Raw genomic sequence first — 24,079 nt, forward strand, 5'->3', positions numbered from 1 at the left:
ATAATAGTAAATTAGGCTATTAACGAAAAGAAATCGGGATTTTACACCCGTATTTTTACGAAATTATACCTAATTCGATAATTTCGTTATCGATTTTATATTATTAACGAATTTATATATGGTTATAATATTTATTATTTAATTTATTATTATTTGCGCCGTTTTTTTCCGTTTAAATTATTTAATCAATTGGCCGATTGCGAAAATCCTGCAATATTTATATTCCCGCATTTTTTCGCCCGTTTTTATTAAATATAAAATTCGTAATTTTTTACGCCATATTTGTAAATTTTAAATAATTTAATTAAAAAATAATCGCCGTATTATTTAAATTATAAATATAATTATATAATTAAAAAATATTCCAATAAATTTTTTTTATTTAAACTTTATTGTAAAAATAAACGAATATTTTGGCGAAAATGCCGGTTTTTAATTATAATAACGTTAATTACGAAAATAGGTTATATAAATATCGCGGGTTTAAAAATAACGTAATTATTATAAAATGGGTGCCCCATTTTTCCAATTATTGGAATATATAGGCTTTTTTGGAATTTTTTTTGGGCAATTTATACGGTTGTTTTTTTACAAATAAGGTTGGTAAAATCCCGATATTATATTGGCAAACGTTATAGCAATTTTTAAAATAATTTATTATATTGGGTGGTATTATTTTTTGTATAAAATCCAAAATAACGCGCCGAAAATAAAAGGCGTTTGCGAAAACGTATATATTTAATATTTATTATTTTAATTTTTTTTTATTAATTATATTTTATAACGACTAATAAAAAAGAATTCGTAATTTAAATATACCGAAAAGGCCGATTTGGGGGGATTTTACCGGTTATAGGCTATTATTTTCGTTTAAATTTAATTTAAATATATTTTAAAAATTTATAGGAAAAAATCGCGTTTATAAATACGTTAAAAAATCCGATTACGTAATTTATAAATTATTACCATTTTTTCGTAATATTGCGGACGTTTTAATTAATTTGGTTATAAATTTTAACCTAATTAATTTATATTTCGCGATTAAATTTTAAATATCGAAATATTAATAAAACGTAAAAAAATATGCGGTTTTTTTAAAATTGGATCCGCGTACGGTTTTTCCAAATTTTTATTATAGGTCCGCGGGGTCGTTTAATATTAACGTTCCATATTATATTACGCGTTCCACGTTTTATATATTTATACCTATATCCAAAAATAAAATTGTAAATATAATTTGGGTTTTGGATTCCGGTTTGGAAAAATCCTTATAAATTTTGGTTTTATCGATTTTTGGTATAAATAAATTATACCGAATAATAATATTAATAGCGTTTCGTTTATTAAAACCCCGGGAAATAAAGTTTTTTATTAAAAATTGGCGTATTTAAATAATACGGTTTTTATTATTTATATATATAATAGTTTTAAAAATTCGGAAAACGGTTAATGGGATAATATCCGCGGTTAAAAAAAAAAACGTTTATAATTATTGGCGAATAATTTGCGTTTTAAACATTATATTATAATTTTTATATCGGGCCTATTAAAAGGAATACGGACGAATTACATTATTTTTTTATAATAAAATTGGTCGAAAATATAAATTTTAATTTTTACTGTAAAAATTACGGTATATTTAAATATAGGTACGGTTTTTGGTATAATTATATAAACTATACGTAATATAAAAAACGTTTTTTTAAAATTTTTCCATTATAAAATTATATAAAATTCGTTAATAATAAATAACGCGATACGTTAATGGAAAATGGGATTTCGTAAAAATTTAAAAAATTGGTAATTGGTAATTTATTTTAAATTTAATAAAATATATATATATTCGCAAATAATATACGGATTCCAAAAATTATTATATTATAAACGGTTAATTTTAATAATTGGCCCGGAATATTTATATTTATATTTATTATAAATTAATCGATTAATTTGGGGTTGGCGGCGGAATATTATTATATATTACGGAATTATTTTTCCCCCAATTTGTTTAATGGGATTATTTAAATAATAATCGCGTTATTCCAAATAATAAATATGGTTTATAATATTAAATTTTTACCGTAACCCGTTTTCGCGAATAATATAACGTTTGCTATATAGTAAAAAACGCGGTATATATAATTAATTTAATCGTGGTAAAAAATTCGCGGGGGGATATTGGGTAATATTTATATATTTAAAAAACGTATAATAATTAAAAAAATAAATTTATATTGGAATATTGGGTTATTTAATATTTTGGTTTATTTATATAATTCCAGAAAAATATTAATAATGGTTAAACCGTAATTCGAACCGGTGGCGAAATTAGAATCGTTTGGAATTACGTTAATTTAATTTAAAAAAAAAATATATACGGAAAAATATTTAAATATAATATATATATAATTTCGTCGATATAACGAAAAATTTGGGGGAATAATATTTTTTTTTTAAAAATTATACCGTATATACGTTATTATATCGCCCTACGAATTAAAAATAATAAATTCCTTTATTTATTAATAAATATTTTTATATATAAATATTGCCTTCGTTTTTACGATTTTTTATATATTATTTTCGACGGGTTTTATATGGTTAAAAAAAAATAAAAGGTTAATATCGATATTATTAACGGTTTAAAAAATACCAACCTTTATTTAAAAATAATAAAAAGCTTATATTAAACTTTTAATCGAACGGAAATATTGTAAATTTTTTAATTTAAAGTAAAAGCCCTGTTAATTTTTATTTTTAACGATATATTTAATTATTTTTATTATACGTTATCGCGAAATTATTGCGCAGTAAAACTGTTTAAAATGGCGAAATTACCTCCATTTAAATCCAAAATGAACAAATTGTCCTTAAACCTGAACCAGAGTGATTTTTGGTTGGACCCACAGGTACAAGCAAAGCCACGAATTGAGCCACGGCTTAATTAATGGAGCTCGCGTTCAGGGATGAGCCCTGAGACTAAGGTGAGGCACCTACCTTACCTATATAAGGTACTTAAGTATTGCAGCCACGATTCACTTTATGATACTCCCCGCATGTGGCTCATAGTCCAGACGGGCTATGCCGCGTTTTGTTGGAGCCTTCAGTGCGTTCGTCATTCTGGGCAGGGGTCTTGGATTTGGATGGAGACGAGAGAGAGCCTGTCTCAATCGAAAAACCGTGTCATCATCCGTGCACCCAGTAGGCCGTTAAGCGACACCATTTTGGTCAGCTTGATCGCTCGGTTAACCGGTGAGGAAAGACAGTGTTGGCTTTGACAAGTCAATTGGTGTTCGATTTTCATATCTGTGTATTCTATTGTTTGACTGTATACTATAATTAGTTTACTTCCAATCTTGTTTTTTTTTATTCTATTTTTGTACAGGTTCTCTTTTTTTTTTTTTTTTTTTTTTTTTTTTTTTTTTTTTTTTTTTTTTTTTTTTTTTTTTCTAGCTTGCCCAGTCTCTTGGGCTCTGTGTCGAATCTCTTTCTGCTATTGATCGCCGAGGCTTCTTGCGTGTCGTGTCAGTGTGAGGAGAAACGATTTTTTTTTGGATACGGCAGATCAGCCTTAATGCTTGGACCCTTACACTTTCCCTTTCTGACAAACTGTCCTCAAACTTCGATTGGATATTACATTTTATACCGCCTCCGGGCTTGCTTCTGATATTCTTTTTTTTTTTTTATATATTTTGTTTTGCTGCAAGTTCGTATCTACTGGACTGGGCTTCCAAGATTTTTTTTCTCCTTCTGTTTCGTGCTTTAATTGTCGTATCTCTTCTTCCTGTGATACCCCTTCTCTTCGTTACTCTATTTGGCCATTCCGGCAGGCCTGAATAAATTCCCAAAAAATGCATTTCAGGTCTTCCATTGCTTGGAGCATGGTCGCTAGCGCCGCTCAAGTTCAGGCACAATATCTTCTCAATGACCTGAGCTTTGGTTTCGGCAACAAGTATGTTCATTCCCTACCCAGAGACTACGCTAGCCAACTTGTGTACCTTAACTAGGTACATGGCTGGAGGAAGAATTTTGTGCCCATCCAGCTGACCCGAACATTCTCCTTCTCTCTTGTCTACAGGATTTCAGAAAATGGCCACACAATACCGAACTTCTCGACACAGGGTAACCCACGGCTGCCCGAACTCCTCTCCAACAAGCTGATTTTAACACCTCCCGCGCCCGGAAACCAACGCGGAGCCGTGTGGACCGACAAGGAGCTGAACAAAGATGAGTGGGTGACCGACGTCAGCTTCCGTGTCAATGGACCCGAGCGTGGCGGCGGAAACTTGAACATTTGGATGGTCAAGGATGGCGCGCGCGAGGTTGGAACCAGTAGCATCTATACCGTTGGCCACTTTGAGGGTTTGGCGTTGGTTTTGGACACGTATGGCGGTTCTGGCGGCATGATTCGGGCTTTCCTGAACGACGGCTCGACCGACTATAGGTCTGCGCACGTCGATGCCCTTACCTTCGCGCACTGCAACTACGCATACCGCAACCTGGGACGCCCCACCGAGATCAAACTCACGCAGACTAGATACGACTTCCGCGTTGATGTCGATGGTAGCCTGTGCTTTGAGAGCAGACATGTGCAGCTCCCGGTTGGCTACAAGGTCGGTGTGACGGCAGCCTCGGCCGACAATCCGGACTCGGTCGAGCTGTTCAAGGTCGCCGTACTCTCTCACCAGGTTGGCAAGACGCAGGATCACCATGACGACCACCACGATTCCGGGCATCATGATAATAGCCACTCCCACGATGACCATGGCGCCGAGCATGATAGCGAAAAGGTCCACACACCGGCCAAGTTTTCACGCCCGCATTCGGAGCCAGAGCACCCGTCTAGCCACGCCGAGCACTGGGATGAGGACATCCCAGATGAGTCGGCCAGCAAGTACACTTCATCCAAGGCACAGTTCGAAGATCTTCACAACCGACTTCAGAGCGTCAACCACCACTTGTCTACCATATTCAAGCAGGTTGTGTCGCAGCACAGCATGGACGAGCATCGTCACGAGGAGACGTCTTCCATGATTAACGACGTCAAGACAGCACTGGGCAAGCTTAACGACATCGATAACAGGATGCACAGCCTGGAGCAGGAGGTGCGCAGCATCCGGGCGGACCTGTCGCACAAGGTTCAAACGTCGGAGAACAACATTCGCACGCTTGTCGGGGATACTCACTCCAAGACGGTCGAGACGGTCCAGAAGCACGCTGCTCCTGGACACAGCCGACTTATCTTTGTTATTATTGCCAGCCAGCTGTTGCTTGTTGTCGGATATGGCGTGTACAAGCGGAGGAAGGCTTCGATGCCCAAGAAATACTTGTAAATGGGAGGTTTTCTTTTTTTCTGGTCTTTTTTTTTTTTTTTTTCATTGTGGCTGCCTAGCTTCTTTTTTGGTCGTTGCTCAAACTGTAGCGTTGGCGATGGGGGGTTAGGATAGTCCTGTATGCGTTTATTTTTCTGTACAAACCAATTTCTCACAGCATGCGGTTTCATAATAGCCAAATTAAGAATCGATTCGGAGAATTCATATCTGTGTAGTTGGTCTGGAAATAAATATCTCAGCTTGCTCGGTACCCCGGGACTTGAGAATTCAAGCTCAGCTCTGAAGTGGTGTCGCGTGCGTATTGATTACCTGCCCAGGGTAGGGATGTGGTAGGGAAGCTAACCTGGGACAGGTTAGATATCAGACACCGTTGAGTACCAGAGGTACGAAGTAAGACAGCACGATATTGGGGATTGGGGAAAGTGACGTTCAGATAGATACGGGATTGATTCCCAAGACAGGTACCTAGCTGGTCGTACTGTAGCTCCTGTGGTGGGGAGCTTCGGACCACCACACCACATTCGAGAATGAAACCAAATCACATGTGAATGTCTGTCTGTCAGTACTGTACGGTACAAAGAAAAACAGCACAGCCCAGCCTAGCTCAGCTCATGGAAGCATCCATCTTAAAGTAAGTTAGTCAGTCATGTATGTCATGACAAAGGTGGCAGCAACCATTGACGCCTCGCTGAAAAACCAATGCAACTTGATCGCGCCTATTTAGATCAAGATTGTTTACCTTTTATTTTATTTTGTTAATTCCTCAACCCTAGAGCTAGGTCTACTTGGAGCCTAGTTCGAGTTCTAGTTCTAGTCTGACTTGCGCCCGCGGGGATTGATCGATCGAACTGTGACTATTTCTAGAACTAGACTAGACACGCGGAAACCGCTTTGGGGCGGATTTGCCAAAAAAGAAGTCTGGCTCTCTCTAACTTACCACCCTACCTGACTGACCTCGGGGTAGGAAGCTTCCAAGAATTCCCAGTGAAACTCCAACACCTTCCGAGTGGAGGCTGTCAGAGCTATCGGATCGATCCCAGTCAAATGAAACATCAGCACAATCTATCTATCTACATTACCTACCTACCTTACCTACCTGCATACATTAAACTTATCCCGCCAACTTACCTTCATTATCTTTGGTATCTTTCATTTGCATCATCACAAACGACAAATACAGTAATTTGGTAGCAAAGAACCTTGTCCAATTGATTGCGCATAGGAAACGATTTGTTTGAAACTGCTATTGGATTTCTAGATCCTATCTCGCCATTTACAATGGGAGTTGAGCATGAGCTGGTAGTGGTTGATGAGTTCGACGCTTTGTGAGTTTCGTGCAAAATACATTTATTTGTCCTTTCTAGATCACTCAACTTTGCCTTTTACGTTCATACTGACCACTAAAACTCACTTTAGATCAATCGAGTTGAAGAGACCAAATGGCTCCTCACCATCATCACCCTCGACGGCTTTTGCCGTAGAGAAGTATCCAGGTGTGCTTACCTGCCTACCTTGCCTATCTATATGCCTATCTGTTCCCTTCCAGGGCACCGAATATGCGCTTGTAGAGTGAACTACCACGGCCAGCTTTGACTGACTGAAACTCACCGTCGCGACCCTCCAGCGAAAACCCATGCTAGGAAGGTGGCCGACAAACTGGGAGTGGATAAGGGCCTTATCTACCTCCAGGGCAAGCCAACAACAACGTACGAAGACTCGGATATGGAGCCGCCCTTTCGTCAGAGGCGCTACTTCTACTACATGTCGGGCGCCGACTTCCCCGACGCTCACCTGACCTACGATGTCGCAACGGATCAACTGCTGCTGTGGATCCCCACCCGCCGACCAAGGGAGGAGCTGTACCTGGGTCGCATTCCGAGTCGGGAGGACTGCATGTCGCGCCTCGATGTCGATGACTGCCGCGACGTCGTCCAGATGACCCGCTTCATCGCCGCCCACCTCAAGCACCACCCGGGCACCACCCTTTTCCTGCTGCACTCGGACCAGGCTCCTGGCCTCGACGACTTGCCGGTCCAGTACGCCGGGCGTCGCCTTGATATCGGCCGCCTCCGCCTCGCCGTTGACGCCGCCCGCGTCATCAAGACGCCGTTCGAGATCCGCCAGATCCGACGCGCCAACCAGGTCTCGAGCGAGGCTCACCGCGCCGTCCTTCGCCAGATTCGCAACCTGCGCACCGAGGCCGACGTCGAGGCCGTTTTTGTCGCCGCCTGCCGGGTCCGCGGCGCCCGCAGCCAGGCGTACAACCCCATCGCCGGTGCGGGCGCCAACGCCGCAACCCTGCACTATGTCGACAACGCCGCCCCGCTCAAGGGCAAGCAGACGCTCGTCCTCGACGCCGGCTGCGAGTGGGACTGCTACGCCAGCGACATCACGCGCACCATGCCCGCCGCTGGACGCAAGTTCTCGCCTGAGGCGCAGACCATCTATCGCATCGTCGAGAAGATGCAGAACGCCTGTATCGACCTGGTGCGGCCGGGCGTGTCGTACCTGTTCATCCAGGCCACGGCCCAGGTGGTGGCCATTGAAGAGTTCCTCAAGATCGGTCTGCTGATCGGGGACAAGGCCAAGATTATGGCCTCGAGGGTCGTCTCGGCCTTCTTCCCGCACGGTTTGGGTCACCACGTCGGGCTGGAGACGCACGACGTCCGTTCCGATAGGCTGCTCGGGTACGACAAGTCATCGGCGCCGCTGTGGCTGGGCAAGAGGCTTGTGATGAGCGTCGAGCAGTGCGACAGGGTCGCCGAGCTCATGGTCACGGCCCGGCAGCAGGGTGCGGACGCGAGGGACGCATTGGCGGAAGGCATGGTTATCACCATTGAGCCGGGAATGTAAGTCAAAGGAAGAAAGCCTACGACGATGTATTTGAACTTTTTCTTTTTGACAAGTTTGCTGACGTGACTGCACCATGGGTCGACAACAGATACTTCAACCGGCAATACATCGAGGCGTTCTGCAGCGACGTGCCCGAACGAGCTTCGTTCATCAATAAGAGCGTGCTGGATCGTTATTACCCAGTCGGAGGTGTGCGGATCGAGGACGACATCTTGGTAACTGCAGATGGATACGAAAACCTCACCACTGCCCCCAAGGGTGAGGAGGCGATGCGAATCATCAATGGGGACGATGTGGAGGCCGATGCGGTCCTGGTGTGAAATTGCTTTTCTTTTCTTTTTTTCTTCCCCTAAGGAAAAGCTCAGCGTGTGTTGTGATTTGCCTACCTAATAACCATGGGTGGTCTGATGTATGATCAACTTTGCAACCACCTTTCTTCATCTAAATCTAATCTGTCATGCATGCGGGCCTCTTGACATTGCGGCTTCGTTGGGTATTTTTTAGGACAGTGTCATATAGTTCTATTAGTCAAATGCCATACTGCTCTTCATTTTCAATTGGTCACTAATTACCGCCTGCTCGGGAACCACTAATGTTTCTTATCAGATCAGATATATAGTCAACCGCTGACGGGCAACACACGGCAGCAGAAAGGCAAGCGGCAGCTTATTTTTCTTTCCCTGATTCAACACAACTAATCACAAACCATCCGCGTTCACCAGTGCTGTGTTCTGTTTTAGATGTTCATTATTTGGTATTATATCGCTTTCTATAGCCCTTCGTCATTGGCTCGTTTTATCTCTCTTTCTTTACTCTAATAAAATGATGACCACGTCGGATCAGCTTCAGACGGCTCAGCGACTTGTAAAGCTGGCCATTAAATATCATGTACATTTTTATTTTCTATTTTCGTTGGTCTTTTCAATCCGAGGCCCAAAAGAAATGGTATGAAATGAATTCAAAAAAAAAAAGACAGAAACTCCGTATCCCAGAAATATAAATAGCTTATGAGAACGGCCTGGGGTATCATGGTATCATGAAATGCGATCGTTTACTTGGCTTTTCTCCGTTTGCCTTGTCCCCTCCCTTATATGCGCAACCGATGAGGGAAAAAAAAGAGAGAGAAAAAAGAGAATGCATATTGAGAGAATGAGTCTCTTTAAGAAACTCGAATAAGAAGAAAAGGGCGGTGGTGTAGTTGTTTTAAATCGCCCTATACTGCGGGGCCGAGAACATTTCAAAGCTGTTGGTGTTTGACAACATTATGTCGTCAATATCCTGTTGATGTCGATGATGACCAGGTTGCATACCGGTCCCCAACTGCTGCTGTCTTTGCTGCTGCTGCTGCTGCTGCATTGCCACCAGACTCGAAGCGTTGTACATTTGCGCCAGGTCCCCAGCAGCCATCCCCGAAACTCCCTGGTGACCCGGCTGCATGAGGTATGGAGGGATAGTCTGTCCCAGTAGCTGACCCTCAATGTCATCGTACACTTGATGCATGTAAAAAGGCATCGAGTCCTGGGCGTGCGCTCCGTTTCTGTAACCAACTCCTGACTGACTGTTGGGATACGCAAAGGGATCGCCTGATGGAAACATCATTGCATCTGTCTGCTGCTGATGCCGCTGCTTGAAATTATCCGGTGACTGACTGAGAAGGTCCAACGGAATAGGCTCCGAGTAATTTGCGATAAATGGTCCCTGGCTACCGGCTCGGGTGCCGATGGCTTGGTGGGCTTGGTGGGGAGAATCCATTGAAATTCGATGTGGGAGGTGTGCTTCCGATGTGGCACGGCCGGTGCCGCGGATCTTGCCACGTCCCCGTCCATTCAGGGAACGGTCGGCTTTTAGTTGTGCCGCAATGGCTATCTGTTCCTGGGTAAGAAGACTTCCAGAGTCGGCACCTGGAGCGGAGCGTTTCTTTGTAGGGATAGGGCGGGCCTTGGGGTCTTTAGTGGTCATAGTAAGCCGTTCGGGTAGCTGATCAAACAAAGCCTGGTTGGGTAGCGAATCAGTAAATCTGGTCATACAAGTACCTCCAAACCGCTCACGTCCCTGCATCCAACTTACATTCAATGCATCCGTGACCCTATCTGCCGCCAAACTCATGCGTGAAAGGCCCGAAATGAGCTCTCTCCCAGCTTGGGCATCGGCGAGAATCTCGGGGATGCCAGCTTTGTCTGGGTTTTCCAGAGCGTAGAAAGCCAACGACAGAATGGCAAAGAACTCGGTGTACAGAATGAACCAGTAAGGCCCGGTGAGAACCGCCTGTTTCCTTATCTCCATGCCGATATGAATAATGTTCCGCGAGACGCTGATGCAAGCCGCAGCACAAGCATAGTACCTCTCATCGACATGCTTCCCGGCAGACAGCCGAGGAGATGAGTAATGCAAGAAGGGTCGATAAAGCATCATTTGCACGTGAGCGTATGAAAATCGGAGGAGTGATCGTACACTGGAAGTGGGTAGGGAGGTGTTAGTTTACGCCATGCCAACCTATCAAGAGAGAGAAAACTGAATCAAGTCATGTTCACATACCGAATAACCTCACTGGGCCCTTCTGGACTAGGCCGCCAGTTAATCGGCAACTGCTCATACCACTGCTGCAGCTCGAGTTCGATAGCCTTTATGGCCGAGTAGCTGATCATGTAGGTTGCGTTCGCCCCCTTGGTCTTCTTCACGATCGACTCGTCCATCCCCCTCATGGGATATATATCTCTGATTACCTTGGCCAATATTTTCATCAAGCGCACATGAGCGTTCATTGCCTCAAAAAACGACGTCTTCCCAGGCGGTGGCTTCAGGATCGCGTCTTTCGTGATGTACTCGTCGTCAACTTCCGTCGGTAACGGTTGATCAATATCCGTGTCCTGAAGCAAAATGGGAAATCCAAGAAGGGCGGAAACGTATGTATCCATGCATCTAATGGCATAGAATACCCGCCTTCGGGACTCGTCTTCAATAGGCGTAAGCTGTACGTGGGGGAGATGTCGGTGCAGGCCCATTCTCAACGCGGCCCGCAGGGCAATCCCCAGGAAGGCATAGCAGCCGCTGAGATTCGAGGTAGCTTGAAGAAAGAGTATCATAAAGAGTAGTGCTTGCAGGGAAACGAGATCTCGACACTCGGTTATATCCTGGAGGAGCATCCGAGCGTTGGTGTAGTATTTGAGTCTGTCTCGATAGTTTCATGGTTAGTCTTCCTGTCGAGTCTTTCCACCCCCTTCGTCTGGTCCAGTTTCAGGGTTGCTGGCGTTACCACCCAATGACATCGCCAATAACGACTGAGGTGTGCAGGCAAAAGAGGGTAGCGCAACATACCCTTTCTCGATAGCCGTCTTATAATGCACCTGCTGTGATCCCGCGTCGTCGGAACCGGTATACATTGAACCAAGGGCCATGACCGCGTTCAGCAGCCCAAGAGCCCGATGGTCTTCTGGGCCCAGATTTTCCGGCCGTTTCTCGTACAGCTTCTCCACCATCTCATTGAATGATGGAATGTGAACAATACGCAGTAGACATGTCGCGCAGTTCAACGAAAAGTAGCACAGATTCTGCGCCACATCCTTCGGAGGCAGCTCGTAAATTGCCGGAACTGCTGCGCCTGCGTCACTTCCGTTACTCGTATCCCAAGGCGAACTCGCGAATGATGGTGGAGAGTCCAGGTTAAACATCCCCGGATGCCGCGACTTCCGAGGTAGAAAAGGTGCCTTCGTATCAGGATTGAGCAAACCCATTTGCTCCTTTAGCCGTTTGAGAAACACTGCCCCAGAGGAATTCCCATGGAAGTCCCATTCGTTCCCATCAATGAGATCCAGATGGCCAATCGACTCGATCATCGACAGGAGCTGATCTTCCTGCTTCTTTGTCGTCTCGTCATTGACCACTGGCTCCTCTTTCTTGGGCTTCTCGGTACCGGATGCCGCCGCGGCTTTTGCCCGAGCGCGTTCTCGGTTGGCAAACTCCTGTTGAACAGTCGGGTCCAGTTTCGGGTCGGCCAAGTCCACATCTGGCATAAATTTGCGTAGCAACGTTTCGGCGCGCTGCAGTCGACTTTCCAGGGCTTCAATGTATTGAGGAGCGGGGTTTCGTCTCCTGTTTGATGGCTTGTCGTACGTACACTCTGTAAATCACTTGTTAGCCGAAGCGTCTCTTGCACAGATCCGAGGCTGCCACACAGCAAAGTGAGCACCAGTGGAAACAAGGACTTGGGGTAAGTAGCTTGCCATAACTATACACTGAGCAATGAGTGCATGGTTGTCGTCCGTCACACTTGATCTTCTTCCTCCGGCACTCATCACACGCTCGGGTAACCCTCCTCCTCTTCTGCACAGGTGCTGACGTCGTGCCAGGTGCAGACGGGTCCGACGTCTCGTTTGACCCTTCCGCCTTTACGGCATCGTCGCTGCCCGAGTCATCATGCGCTCCAAAATCATCCTCGTCGGCGGAACCATCATGCATAGAGGTAGCAGCATCGTCTGCAGCATTGCGAGAAGCATTTGCTACTACGATGCCGCCTGAAGCACTGGGGGTTGACCGCCCCGAAGGCGCGGCTGAACACTCCCCGGTAGACGGCGGCGTGTTTTGGCCGGTGGCAGTGGTGGTGCTAGCCGCCGCCTCCATACTTTCGAGGGGTCAGAGGATCCAGCCTGGCTAGTGTGACGTCCGCGTGACCTGGGATAAACAGGTCAAGCTGTAGGTTTCTATAGTTTGGTGTTTGTTCGTCGTCGTTTCTCACTTTCAGCTAGCGCAAGTTGAATCGCATTTCTCAATCACCGGCCACCTATTGCAAAGCAAGCTTCCGACGCCTCGGGGTCTGTAGAGTCTTGCTGATACTGGGCCTGGAAGCTTTTCGGTCACTGGGAAGGCAAAGGGTCCGGCCACTGCCTTGGTTGTGCTCCTCGCACTTGGACACGCGGAACACGTCGATCTCGGTCCAGAAGGGGAGTCAGTAAAGAGGTAAAGGATACCCAACGAGGGCAATCAGGTGGTTGTAAACGAATCCACGTTTTCGCGGCCCAGATTTCACTGCAGATGTTGTTCGCGTAGCGCAACTTCCGTAAAAACCAAAGAAGCCGCCGTTGGTGGGGATCAACAGAGAGTTAAGAGTGACAGGAGAGCGGCTTGGGTTGGTCTGAGAAGTGCCAAGATTTCTCGGTCGAGGGACAAGAAAGCCAAGAAACCGATGCACCCAGTCGCCCAGGCTCTGTCTGTTGCTTGCTTGTTTTTCTTCTTCTCCCACCCGTCACCGTCGTTGCTGATTCTACAGCTTGAGGACCGAAACAAAATAGAACAGTCGTTTAATCTAACGGACAAGACGCCTCAGCGGACTGCTGCTGGTAAGTAGAGTATGGATTGAACGTTGACTAGACGTTCTCTGTGTTATCCAGGTATAGGCGGGAAATTTGTTGAGTTGGAGTTTGCGTCCTGAAGTAGGTAGGTGATCTAAGTAGGTAGAGAAGCAAGGGATACAGGAAAGAGAGTACGTCTGACACTCATCGGGGAGGGCAGAGGAGAGACAGTACGACGATATGTATAATTGTGGACAAGGATTAGTCTTGGCTCATAAGGCGACGTGGGGAGCCTTGTGTGGCGGCCCCAGTGTAGTCGCCAGAGGTTCGTAATGGGGAGGATGTGCATGTAGTGAAGCAGTTGATTATGTCAACAACTGGAAAAACGAAGAGAAAAAAAAAAAGTTCAAGGGACTTCCTCTTGTTTGCGCAAGGGATTTCCCTGTCTTGTGGTTTGTGTCCATTAAAGATGAGTTCGAGGAAAAACCGAGCTGGGTTCTTTTGCTCAAGTCGTTTGATTTTCATGCTAGATCACATCTCGAATGACCAAAACAGGCGGACAACGTGACATGGGGGTGGAATAAAAAAAAAAATTAAAAAAGCTAGGCGTGGTTTGCATGCATCCGGGATCATGGCCCGCCCAAAGAAGACAACCAAACAGGATAGGTAAAAGGACTGCCTGACTGCGTGCAGAATGTAAGTGGGCGGCCCAGGGTGCTGGTACCTAGGTAGGTAGGTGCTCGGCAGGCTGTTAAGGATGGATAATGGATTACAATCAATCAAAATTCTATGGATCGATTAAAGGGGATAACGGTGTGAGTAAAGCCTACTTTCACTGGTTAGGTACAATAAGGTATCTTGACAAGCTTGAGTACTCCTGGCATACCTCACCTATCGTGAACTCCACCGTAATTGCGCTGTGGATCCCCGACAGATCGTCTTTGAGCCAGCCAGGAGGCAAGGCTTGCCTCGCGACACCACAAATTTAGCGACACTAAGACGGGCGGGCGGGTCGGGAATAAAAAGAATAAAACTGAAGTAAAATAAAAAAAGAGAAGAAAAAAATGCAAAGAATGTGGGGCGATTGGGAACCATTACAACAGGATTGATAATAACCGTTGCGCCCCTGGTTCATCCGTGCAACTCGAAAAACCACCGACTGCCCGCGAGAAAAAGGGGACTAAAAGTGACTTTTAGCGGCTGAAATTCCTCGTTTGGGCCGAGTGTGTTTGAGTGGGAAGGAGAACCAAACTGATGACGAAAGTCCCTTCCATGCAGACATATTGAAGGAAGGAATTCATTGACTCGACCAGTCCCAAGCGGCCATCTCCAAGTCCCACCAGACAGTAGCGGTGACGCTGGATTGGCATCATCCTGAATCCCGTTGATCCCATATCAAAAACCCGATTCAACGACTCTTACACAACATGCCACGATCTAATGCCCGCAAAGGGAACTGGAGCAGAGAAGGAAAAGACACAGAAAGAGAAAAAAAAACCCCCCATGCTGAAATTACTCCGTGCTATACGTGCTTCGTATGTAGGTACAACAATAATTGTTTACCCACCATATTAGCGGTAATCGCATTTTCACCAGAGCAGTCCGACCGAACTAGTTACCTTAATCTGACCGAACTGCCAGGTCGCACGCAGCTTTGGACCGCTTTATTCCCGCGGGATCAGCTCCGCGAGGCAAAAGATCCAATTCTTCTGACGAACAGGGCAATTAAACGACTGGGGTACCATGAACAAAAGGGAAAAAAAGAGAGTAAAGTAGGCCCATATTACTGACTCTAACTCGAATCAAGGCTCAAATTTCAGCCTCATCGCTCTACAGTAGTACTACATACTACTTCTAACGGTAGTTTCTTTTTTTTTTTGTCTTTTTTTTCCTCCTTGCCTTGCGTGACGGTCCCCCCTCCCTTACACGCGCTCCGAGGTTATTAGCAACCTCAAAAGCGGAATTACCGGGAACAAGTGTCAGCAATGTACTGGGCCCACGGTACTCAGGTCAGGGGCTGGCAAATGTCGTCCTTACATGCGACCGTCATTATGAACTGATTGTGAGTGGACCTCAACAATCTACAGAGTAACCTTTGCTCTACCTAACCACGAATACACAATACAATTAAAATATTAAATCGAAGCCTCCTACTTTTTCTCCAACACGCGCTGACCCCTCCCCGCCAGTGCCAAGACCATCTCGGTTCCGCAGCCAGGTTTACGCGGCCCCGATCCGCTTCCTGCCGATACAACAAAGGTCATCCACCATCCATCGCCCGTTGTTTCTGTTGCCGCACTCTGACACCAACTGCAATGCGTATTGGAACTGCTGAAATATTCGGTAGGTACCTGACTTGGTTACCACGTAATTAGGTCGCGAGACGAGGCGATTGGGGGGACTGGTTACATGAACTCCGAATCATGGGCGAAAATACTCCTTGTCTTGTATGACTTTTTCCCATCTTTCCGCCCCTTCCATACCGGAAAAAGGTGGAGAAATCGCGGCAGAATGCGAGACAGGGATAGGATGGCGCCTCAAACAAAAGCCGAGATAGCATTGCTCGCGCCAATATTTAGTCTTGGCATACGCCATAATCTTTTGATCGCGCATTCTGAACTGGCAAATACTTCACATCGCGCACCAGCGAAATCCCGGAGTAAAGAAATAGATTGAGCACACGCAGAAGTGGAGGAAATCTCCCATTCCTTCACGTCAATCATGTTCGAAACATAATTACTCAAAAGTTGTTACTTACCGAGATTGACCTTGACGCGCCCCCAACACACACCGCTGCGATGCTTAATGGCACATGGAAAGGTTTGAAGCCACGACTCTCAGCTAACGTTATTTTACCTTGGTATAGACTCAGCACCTCGTGCTAGAATACGTAGTGCTCGATATTGTCTATCCTCTTGGTCTCAACGATCAAGCATTAGTTACCGATTCCCACCATCAATGGGGCATACGAGAAAAAACGGGAGAGACTGCAATGGGACGGTGTGACGCCTCACAGACCGTGCCGTTATTTTCTGCACTGGTAATATCTGCTGTGTTTTCCTGTGCTAGAATTGTACTAGTGAGCATTCTAAGGCTGCCCCTGATCAGGAAAAAAAAAAAAAAAAGTCGGCACCCGCCGAGGATGAGAAAGATCCCCTGATAATGCCAAGCCCTAGAGTGTGGCCGAATATCACACTAGTAGCCGAAACCACCCTTGGAATGGACGGCTGTGGGGAAAGGACGCGCGTCCCTTTGCCAAGAGCGTTGCCCATTCTGACAGGGGCTTTTAGTGGCCGACAAGTGATCGCAGACGAGGGTGGTGAGGAACAAACGAGGGAGAGTACTCCTACGTGTATGCTGTACTGTAAATGGTACGCTATTATTATATCAGCAACTAAATAAAAACAAAAACAAAACAATAAATGCTTTGGTCCACGATAAAAGAAACCAATTTTCACACGTTACTGGTACCTCTCACCGTTTGTCCTGTGCCCGTACTTTGGGTTGCCCCAAGGGTCTTAGGACTGCGACTACACAAACATCACCAGTACTCTATAAGCAACTTGATAGGTTAGGTAGTATACTGCCTAGGTACTGTACAGGATACTCCGTATTCCATCCAAGTCGTAGAGTATCTTGGTCGAACATTCCGCCACATACTAGTTGTAGATAGTCTAGACTTTCAGATTACACCTACAGTAGTATGCATAATTGCCTGATCAATGTGAACGAACAGCCGGGAAAGCCTTTTTCCCCATTCATTCTGGAACGTCCGTTGTTGATCCCTGCGTAAATAAGGGTCTGTATTCTTTCGCGCCGGAGTTATCGCTTTCGCTTCATACGTTGATTTTGCCAAGACCTTTGGCGATGCCCAGTCCACCCAGGATACGTCCAAGCAGTCAACAGGCGCCAAGCTTCCAGCCGTCAGAACTCCGTTGGATCTCTGGAAAGCTGACGCGTATCTTCAATCAAATTTCCCATTGAAACTGACGGCGTGGCAAAATCAATTCTGCATCTTTTCATCTTGGAGGTCTGCAATCGCAGTCTAGTAAGAACCCATAAACACCAGAATATGGTTTATTTTTTGTTTTATTTTTTTACGGAGCATTGCGGTACGCCCCAGCTTTCCAAGGTTGGCAGGTATTTCATGGGTACATTAGTAACAAAGTTGTACCGGTAGTATACCTTCCATTCTAGATAGGTAGCTTGGGTAGGTAAAGTTAGTTAACAAGGTAGGCAACCCTTTTATCCACGTGCTCATCATCTATTGTTGTAACCCCTGATACTTAACACGACATGGAAATGTTTTTTTTTTTTTTTTTTTTTTTTTTCAGAACGGCATTTGCGTTCGGGCCCCTAGCTTTCGGGATCTGAGCTATTACCGGTATAACACGTTGTCTACAAGGAACATGCCTCTCGAAGTGTTGTTGTGTTTGCAAATCAATTTTCTTCCCAAGTGACGACATTGTGTCGCAAAGAACACAGCATGCCCATGTCGACGGTCACCTTCGCTAAAGGGAAGGTACCTGCCCTAAGGTAATATCGACGCTGACTGATTCAGGTGTTTTGTTGGCATCTACCCCGCTATCATCAAGCCTCAGGCAAGGCTCCGCCATAGCTGCACCTAGCCCCGCCCCCGCCAATGAGCGGCAACAATAAGCCTCAAAGCTGCCCCGCCCATGTAGGCTAACTCTGGTGGTAAGCTATGGGCTAAGTACCTAATTTGCCTCAAGCAAGTATGATGAGGTACCTCGTGTAGAAGGCAGCCTTCAGCCTTATCAACACTATCGGCTTGCCGGCGGAACCAACGGCATCGCGGTACATACAAACAGCTTCATGGTGCAGACGACGGTCTGAGATTGCATGCGATAATCGGCTCATCGACTGGTATCGACAAAAAAAAGACCAGAGCTAGTGTAGACAGATTTCCACCCCTCCCTGAGGGCCAGCCTGATCAACAATGGCGACTCCTCCTGAGAAACTGCTTGAGTACTTCACCGCTATGGACGCTGCCGGCGCTGTGATAATCAAAGGTTTGATTTGACCTCTGGTTCTCTCCAGGATTAATGCCTAAGGTCTCATCAGTCCCTCATCGTGTCCCCATGCTGACGTATGAACTTCTTCCGCGGTATAAAGATACTCCAAAGCTAGACCTGGAGACATACATGCAGAATTACAATGGTTGGTTACGCCTGAGTTTACGCATATTCTCCTTGACCGCCCTGGAATGACACGTACTTGTCCTCACATGGCTGCTTCCCGCCACCCTAACTCACCGGCATGTCTTGTTCCTCAAGGTTGACCTGATATTTATAGGGAGGACACGATTTGATCGCTTGATGCTTATCGGGCAATGTTCCGTCGTACTTTGCATTGATGCTCTCAAAGCTGCTGTGGCCGAAGCTAAGCGCGGTAAAGACGTTGCTCGGTATCGAGAGGCTGTTGATCTCCTCCGTCAGGCTGCACCAAACGAGCCTGAGGCCAATCTTGACAGGCAGTGGATTGATGTGACGGAAAAGTCCAACAGGGAAGAGACGAAGCGCCTCGAGCAGGAATTGAAGGGCTACAAAAACAACCTTGTCAGGGAAAGCATCCGGGTAAGTCGCCGAGCGTTCACCTCGCTTCAAGTCTTTGTCATATCTACTAGGTGGTTCTAGTAATTTCATGCTAACATGATCTATGCAGATGGGCAATGAAGATCTTGGCAAACATCTTGAGGAAACAGGGAACCTTGCGGATGCTTCCGAAGCCTACTCACGAATGCGTCCTGATGTCAGCACCTCAAAGCAGGTTGCTGATGTCGGCAAACACCTCATCCGTGTTGCCCTTCAGAAGCGCGACTGGACCGCCGTTAATTCCAGCCTTAACAGGATCGCAGGTCTTCAAAGCCAACTAAGCGAGGATCTCGGATTCCCAACATACATCAGAGTTATGGACGGACTCGCAAATCTTGGCCAGGAGAGGTACAAGGAGGCCGCTGCAGCCTTTCTCAAGGCCGACCACTCGGCGCCTGCCTCATCATATGCCGATGCCATGAGTCCAAACGACGTTGCCATCTACGGCAGTCTTTTGTCACTCGCCACCATGGACCGCGTTGCCATCCAGACCAACGTGCTGGATAACAGCTCATTCCGGTCCTTCTTAGAGCTAGAGCCACACCTGAGGCGAGCTATCACACAATTCGTGAATGGAAGGTACTCGTCATGCTTGGAGATCTTGGAGAGTTACCGCAGCGACTATCTACTCGACATGCATTTGCAGAGGCATGTTCCGGAGCTGTTTCTCCAGATTCGAAGCAAATGCATATCGCAGTACTTACTCCCATTCTCATGCGTTACTATCGCAAGTCTGGATGAGTCGTTTGCGGTAGACGGCGAGTCTATAGAAGAGGAGCTCGTCACTATGATTAGCAATGGTATTCTCGATGCTAGGATCAACAGTGTGGACAAGGTCAGTCTCCTTTCCGGGGTGGGGTGTCTGTTAATTTCCACGTGTGCTTGCTGATAATGTCTTTCTCCCTTTCCAGCTCGTGACAGCAACGGCAGTGAAGCCCAGGATCCAAATGCAGCTCGCAGCATTGAAGGCGGCCCAACAGTACGAGACAGAGGCAGCAGAAAGGCTGAGAAGGATGAACATCTTGGCCGCCGAGCTCGAGGTCAAGAACAACAACAAACGGGGCATGACTGTGGCAGATACTGAATGGGAAGGCAGTTCTTCAGCGATGGCGTCGGTCTTTTGAGAGCTCACGGTATGAAGCATTTCATGCAGACCTTATTGGAATGACAGGAGGATCAATGGGTATCTCTTTCTAAAACATGCCCTTGGTTGTAAGGCTCACAGACTTCTAGGTGACGTGATTACGAAAAATAAATTACAGGCGCACAGTACATCATACACAATAAATCTTCCATCCCTCCTCTTCGTCCTAGCAATGATCCAAGAAGTGACCAAGTGAACGTTGCAACTCTCCACAAGCTCTTGCATAGGTCTCTCAGTAGCCATATCAGCCCATCAATTGATTAATGTCTTGAGGCGGCCACCTCGTCTGGGCAAAAGTCAACATGCGTTTGATGCTCTGTAAGTACTTGCGCGTGACTTCATCACCCATGACATGACCCTTTTCTCCATTGTGCAGTTTCTCTCGAGCACTTCGCTCGTGGATACCCACCATGGTAACACCGATTGGCCAAGCAGCTTTGCCGATACTGAGGCGGAGATAACCGTCGTTCGCGTCGACGTATCGCCGTTCTTGAGCTGCTTGTACAATCTCGAGAATGGCCTTGAAAATTTCGTCGTCTAGCTCGCGCTTCTCGAGTTTGCGAAACAGCTGTGGTTGGTATGTGTTAGTCTTGATTCCTATATGTGCCAGACCGCAAGATGCGGAGTTTATCGTGCATGTCCTCACTTACAGGTCTCAATGTATCCCTACTCTGGGCCATGGTGTTGTACTCCTTGCTCCCGGGCCTCTCCCCTTCACGCCGTAAGGTTTCCTCCCATTGTGCCAGCACCATGTTGAAGTAGCTCGTAAGCTTCCTCGCGAGAAGTTTTCGCCCCGCCCTGTCGTCAGGCATCTTTCCGTCGAGCTTCATATCCTTCTCATCGACAGCCTGAAGGGTCGTAGGGATCGGCACGTCATCCGAAAGACGCAGCCTCCGCAGCCTAGCCCTCCTGGTCTCTCCAAACAAACAGACTGGCAGGCCCCTCTCCCTGAGCAGCTTCCTGATCTCCTCTTCGCTCGGCGCACCCTCGTCCTCGTCGTCCGATCCCTGCGCCTTGTCGTCGGCCCCATCCGCCTCGGGCAGCGGCGGCAGCCCCAGCCTCTCCCTACGCAGCCTTTCCTCCTCAGCCTCCTTCTCCTCCCTCCGCCGCCTCGACTCCTCCGCCAGCCGCTGCCGCTTCTGCTCGCGCGCCTTGGCCTCGGCGGCCGCTTCGTCCTCCCGCTTGCGCTTGGCCGCCGCTTTGGCCTCGCGCTCCGCCTCCAGCCGGGCCTGCTCGGCTCGGTACGCCGCTTCGCGCTGCCGTTCGGCTTCGGCGATGGTCATGAACTTCTTGGCCGGTGCTGCTTTGCTGCCGTTGGTATCGGCGGCGGGGTCTGATGAGGTTGATTTTGGCGCGGTGCTGCCTTTGGCCTTTGCGATTTGCGCCGCCATAATCGCCGCGAAGTCCATCGTTAAATATTGCGATATTTCGTGTTCGTCTCAAGCGTTGTCTTGGGAGATTCTGTCGTTTCCTTGTAGTACAAGAAAAGAAGCTTCGGATACTTCGTCGTTGTGTATTTGTTGTAATTGGAATTAAAGTCCATCTGATAATATGCAATTGTTCACGGTTCGAAATATTTAAATGTTTAATGCATCCAAGTTGACTTCGAGAACTATCGTCCGTGGCGGAGCCTGATGGTTGCAGCGCCCCACATTCGTTAAGTAGCTCCCGCCCGGTCGGTGCACCGCATCTTGTCCACGAATCCCAGGGGACAAGCTCCATTGACAACCTCCACCTCCAAATCGGTGTCTCTCATACAACCATTCTAACCTAGCTACTTTGAAAAAGCGACGGTATAGCCAACTCGAAATATTCATTGAAAGTAGACAGATCAAGACGGTCGCAATCAATAACAAGGTTACAATAGAGCATGATGGAGATGGACAGGAACGATATAACCCGAAAGAAAGAGTCGCCATTCCTACTAAAGCTATTCTACCGCACTGGAGCTTTTCATAGGTTGGTGCTTTACCAATCTCTTTTTTCATTTCTTTTTGAATGTACAACCAAAAGCGAGAAAAGCTACACAAATACACTGTTCAGACCGACGCAGACTGCAGACTAATATTACCAACAGACCAGATGAGTTTTCACACCACACACTACCGCCACACATCGACATACACACATGGCCGACGGCCACCCTCGCCGAGCTCTCCTATCACATTGCCAACCACAGCCACGAAAGGCAGAGCCTCCTCCCCGAACCAGCCGTCGGCACGCGCATCGCGTTCCGGCTCGTATATCGCGATCCAAATAGCCGGACGCCACACCAGTTCGTCGTCAAGGACCTCGGCAGCCTGGTGCTAGGCGGCGAAGACGTGAGTGATTTACACGATGCAGATGACGAGAATATCGACCATGATCTAGCATTACCAGAATCGCCCGACTCACACAAGACGCTGAGCGACGCCAAGTTCATCGTCGGAGACTACCTGAGCTGTGCGATACTGCCACCTCTGGAGGACGGTTCTGTCGCGCCTGCGGACAGCGCCCGGTCGGGTCGGGGCAGCGGCGTCGGCGAGGCGAGGTGGGATGATGATCCCGTGCCGCCAAGGGGCAGCAGAGGTTACGGTATGCAGAACCCGCGCGGCGGTGGAGGTGGCGATAGGTACGGTGGCGTCGGATGGTCGGGCAGAGGAGGTAGGTCTAGAGGAGGTCCCGGTGGCGGCGGGTTAATTCCCATGGGCGAGTGGCGGCGCGGTGAGAAGCTTCCAGAGGTACCTAGTGCTGCGAGGAGTCGGGGTGGATGGTCGAGGGATCGCGGGAGATACCCCTGAGACTTGGTTGTTTAGTATTCAGTCATAGTTGTGGTTGCGACTGTTTCTGGTTTGCCTTATTAATGATACCCTTTGTGAATCCATGACCTAATTTCGTAGCAATAGTGGCCATCACCTTTTATATACGCTCGCAATATGGGGTTCCTCAGTGTTAGTAACTCGCTTCGGAGATTCGATCCTGTGATTGTTCCACTGCAACCAATAGTGCCAAATATCAACGTAGCATGGAAGATGTCAGTAGCTCTGTCACCATCTACCACCACAGCCCGAGCCCATCTCTTTCTGCCAACGGCTCCTGCTCACATATCACCCACGGAGGCCAAAATTTGTCTTGCAGAAGTGTATTGATATGAGCCCCGGTAGCCTGTATTTCTTTATGTACAGTACCAACTGTTAAGGCATCTAGAATTCCCGAATATCGTCGCCCTTGCGCTTTGCCCTGAAGTCCCACTTGCCCTAACAGTGTTTCCAGCGCCAACATCAGTTGTCTGCTTCTCGGCCAAAGACTGTGCGGGTAGAGACGACTCACATCTGTCGTGTACGCAAAGTATCCCAGAATACTCGGCACCACCACGACGTACATCAAGGAGATCTTGACTGTCCTCGGCGTCCATCGGAAGTACTTGTAACGGTTTGTGTTCATATCTGTCATCGGATCGTTCTATCAGCCAATTGGCGCGCTCTATATCGGCAGCGACTGCGGGATTTCAAGAGGAGAAAGAGGTTCGCAAAAACGTACGGCCCAGCTTGACAATGGCCGGGTCCAAGGACATCTCTGTTCAGAAGGGGAGGAGCTTTGTTAGCATTTTTATCGCTCAATTGAGACGCGCCGACAGGGTCTTACTGTTATGCTGGAGGCCACCCATCTTGAATGATTTCAGCGGTGTCCGGTCTAGGTGTTCTCGTGTGGTGATGATATGGCAATTGGCAATGAATCTCGACCAGGCACGGGTGGGATAGGATGAGGTTGATGAGCTCGAATGCCTTGCACTGTCGTCGGGTGACGCACGAGCCAACCGGGCGTGTTGGATCTGGGAGTTTTTGCACACTGTGATTAACACCGTAATAC

At 47.2% G+C, this 24,079-nt stretch overlaps 9 protein-coding genes across 9 annotated transcripts; 5 read left to right on the plus strand and 4 right to left on the minus strand.

The window, feature by feature from the left end:
* Positions 1 to 3,451: 3,451 nt before the first annotated feature.
* Positions 3,452 to 5,384, plus strand: PgNI_03200 (uncharacterized protein). The gene is made up of 2 exons (XM_031123255.1): positions 3,452 to 3,952; positions 4,079 to 5,384. Exons 1-2 carry the CDS (start codon positions 3,852 to 3,854, stop codon positions 5,331 to 5,333), a joined length of 1,356 nt encoding a protein of 451 aa, XP_030984571.1. The 5' UTR covers positions 3,452 to 3,851; the 3' UTR covers positions 5,334 to 5,384.
* A 601-nt stretch (positions 5,385 to 5,985) lies between these two features.
* PgNI_03201 (uncharacterized protein) lies at positions 5,986 to 8,736 on the plus strand. The gene is made up of 4 exons (XM_031123256.1): positions 5,986 to 6,658; positions 6,750 to 6,826; positions 6,958 to 8,182; positions 8,275 to 8,736. The coding sequence occupies exons 1-4, from the start codon at positions 6,612 to 6,614 to the stop codon at positions 8,504 to 8,506; spliced, it is 1,581 nt and encodes a 526-aa protein (XP_030984572.1). The 5' UTR covers positions 5,986 to 6,611; the 3' UTR covers positions 8,507 to 8,736.
* Positions 8,737 to 8,950: 214 nt separating this feature from the next.
* PgNI_03202 (uncharacterized protein) lies at positions 8,951 to 12,803 on the minus strand (the record flags this gene model as incomplete). Its single annotated transcript, XM_031123257.1, has 5 exons — positions 8,951 to 10,178; positions 10,254 to 10,638; positions 10,722 to 11,354; positions 11,502 to 12,303; positions 12,413 to 12,803. The coding sequence occupies 5 exons, from the start codon at positions 12,801 to 12,803 to the stop codon at positions 9,390 to 9,392; spliced, it is 3,000 nt and encodes a 999-aa protein (XP_030984573.1). The 3' UTR covers positions 8,951 to 9,389.
* A 1,103-nt stretch (positions 12,804 to 13,906) lies between these two features.
* PgNI_03203 (uncharacterized protein) lies at positions 13,907 to 14,460 on the plus strand (the record flags this gene model as incomplete). Its single annotated transcript, XM_031123258.1, has 2 exons — positions 13,907 to 13,940; positions 14,273 to 14,460. Coding segments are annotated over 2 exons (222 nt in total), but the record flags the coding sequence as incomplete, so codon positions are not given.
* A 1,161-nt stretch (positions 14,461 to 15,621) lies between these two features.
* Positions 15,622 to 15,735, minus strand: PgNI_03204 (uncharacterized protein; the record flags this gene model as incomplete). Its single annotated transcript, XM_031123259.1, has 1 exon — positions 15,622 to 15,735. One exon carries the CDS (start codon positions 15,733 to 15,735, stop codon positions 15,622 to 15,624), a length of 114 nt encoding a protein of 37 aa, XP_030984567.1.
* Positions 15,736 to 18,232: 2,497 nt separating this feature from the next.
* PgNI_03205 (uncharacterized protein) lies at positions 18,233 to 21,386 on the plus strand. The gene is made up of 6 exons (XM_031123260.1): positions 18,233 to 18,504; positions 18,608 to 18,652; positions 18,788 to 19,068; positions 19,157 to 19,921; positions 19,998 to 20,798; positions 20,881 to 21,386. Exons 1-5 carry the CDS (start codon positions 18,432 to 18,434, stop codon positions 20,208 to 20,210), a joined length of 1,377 nt encoding a protein of 458 aa, XP_030984568.1. The 5' UTR covers positions 18,233 to 18,431; the 3' UTR covers positions 20,211 to 20,798; positions 20,881 to 21,386.
* On the minus strand, positions 20,475 to 21,639 carry PgNI_03206 (uncharacterized protein; the record flags this gene model as incomplete). Its single annotated transcript, XM_031123261.1, has 2 exons — positions 20,475 to 20,798; positions 20,881 to 21,639. The coding sequence occupies 2 exons, from the start codon at positions 21,637 to 21,639 to the stop codon at positions 20,475 to 20,477; spliced, it is 1,083 nt and encodes a 360-aa protein (XP_030984569.1).
* A 354-nt stretch (positions 21,640 to 21,993) lies between these two features.
* On the plus strand, positions 21,994 to 23,080 carry PgNI_03207 (uncharacterized protein). The gene is made up of 2 exons (XM_031123262.1): positions 21,994 to 22,189; positions 22,308 to 23,080. The coding sequence occupies exons 1-2, from the start codon at positions 22,101 to 22,103 to the stop codon at positions 23,008 to 23,010; spliced, it is 792 nt and encodes a 263-aa protein (XP_030984570.1). The 5' UTR covers positions 21,994 to 22,100; the 3' UTR covers positions 23,011 to 23,080.
* A 154-nt stretch (positions 23,081 to 23,234) lies between these two features.
* PgNI_03208 (uncharacterized protein) lies at positions 23,235 to 23,995 on the minus strand. The gene is made up of 4 exons (XM_031123263.1): positions 23,855 to 23,995; positions 23,750 to 23,785; positions 23,540 to 23,655; positions 23,235 to 23,466 (listed from the first exon to the last, which is right to left on the minus strand). Exons 1-4 carry the CDS (start codon positions 23,874 to 23,876, stop codon positions 23,413 to 23,415), a joined length of 228 nt encoding a protein of 75 aa, XP_030984565.1. The 5' UTR covers positions 23,877 to 23,995; the 3' UTR covers positions 23,235 to 23,412.
* Between the last annotated feature and the right edge of the window lie 84 nt (positions 23,996 to 24,079).

Source organism: Pyricularia grisea (genome assembly GCF_004355905.1).
Source record: "Pyricularia grisea strain NI907 chromosome Unknown Pyricularia_grisea_NI907_Scaffold_2, whole genome shotgun sequence".
NCBI lineage: Eukaryota > Fungi > Ascomycota > Sordariomycetes > Magnaporthales > Pyriculariaceae > Pyricularia > Pyricularia grisea.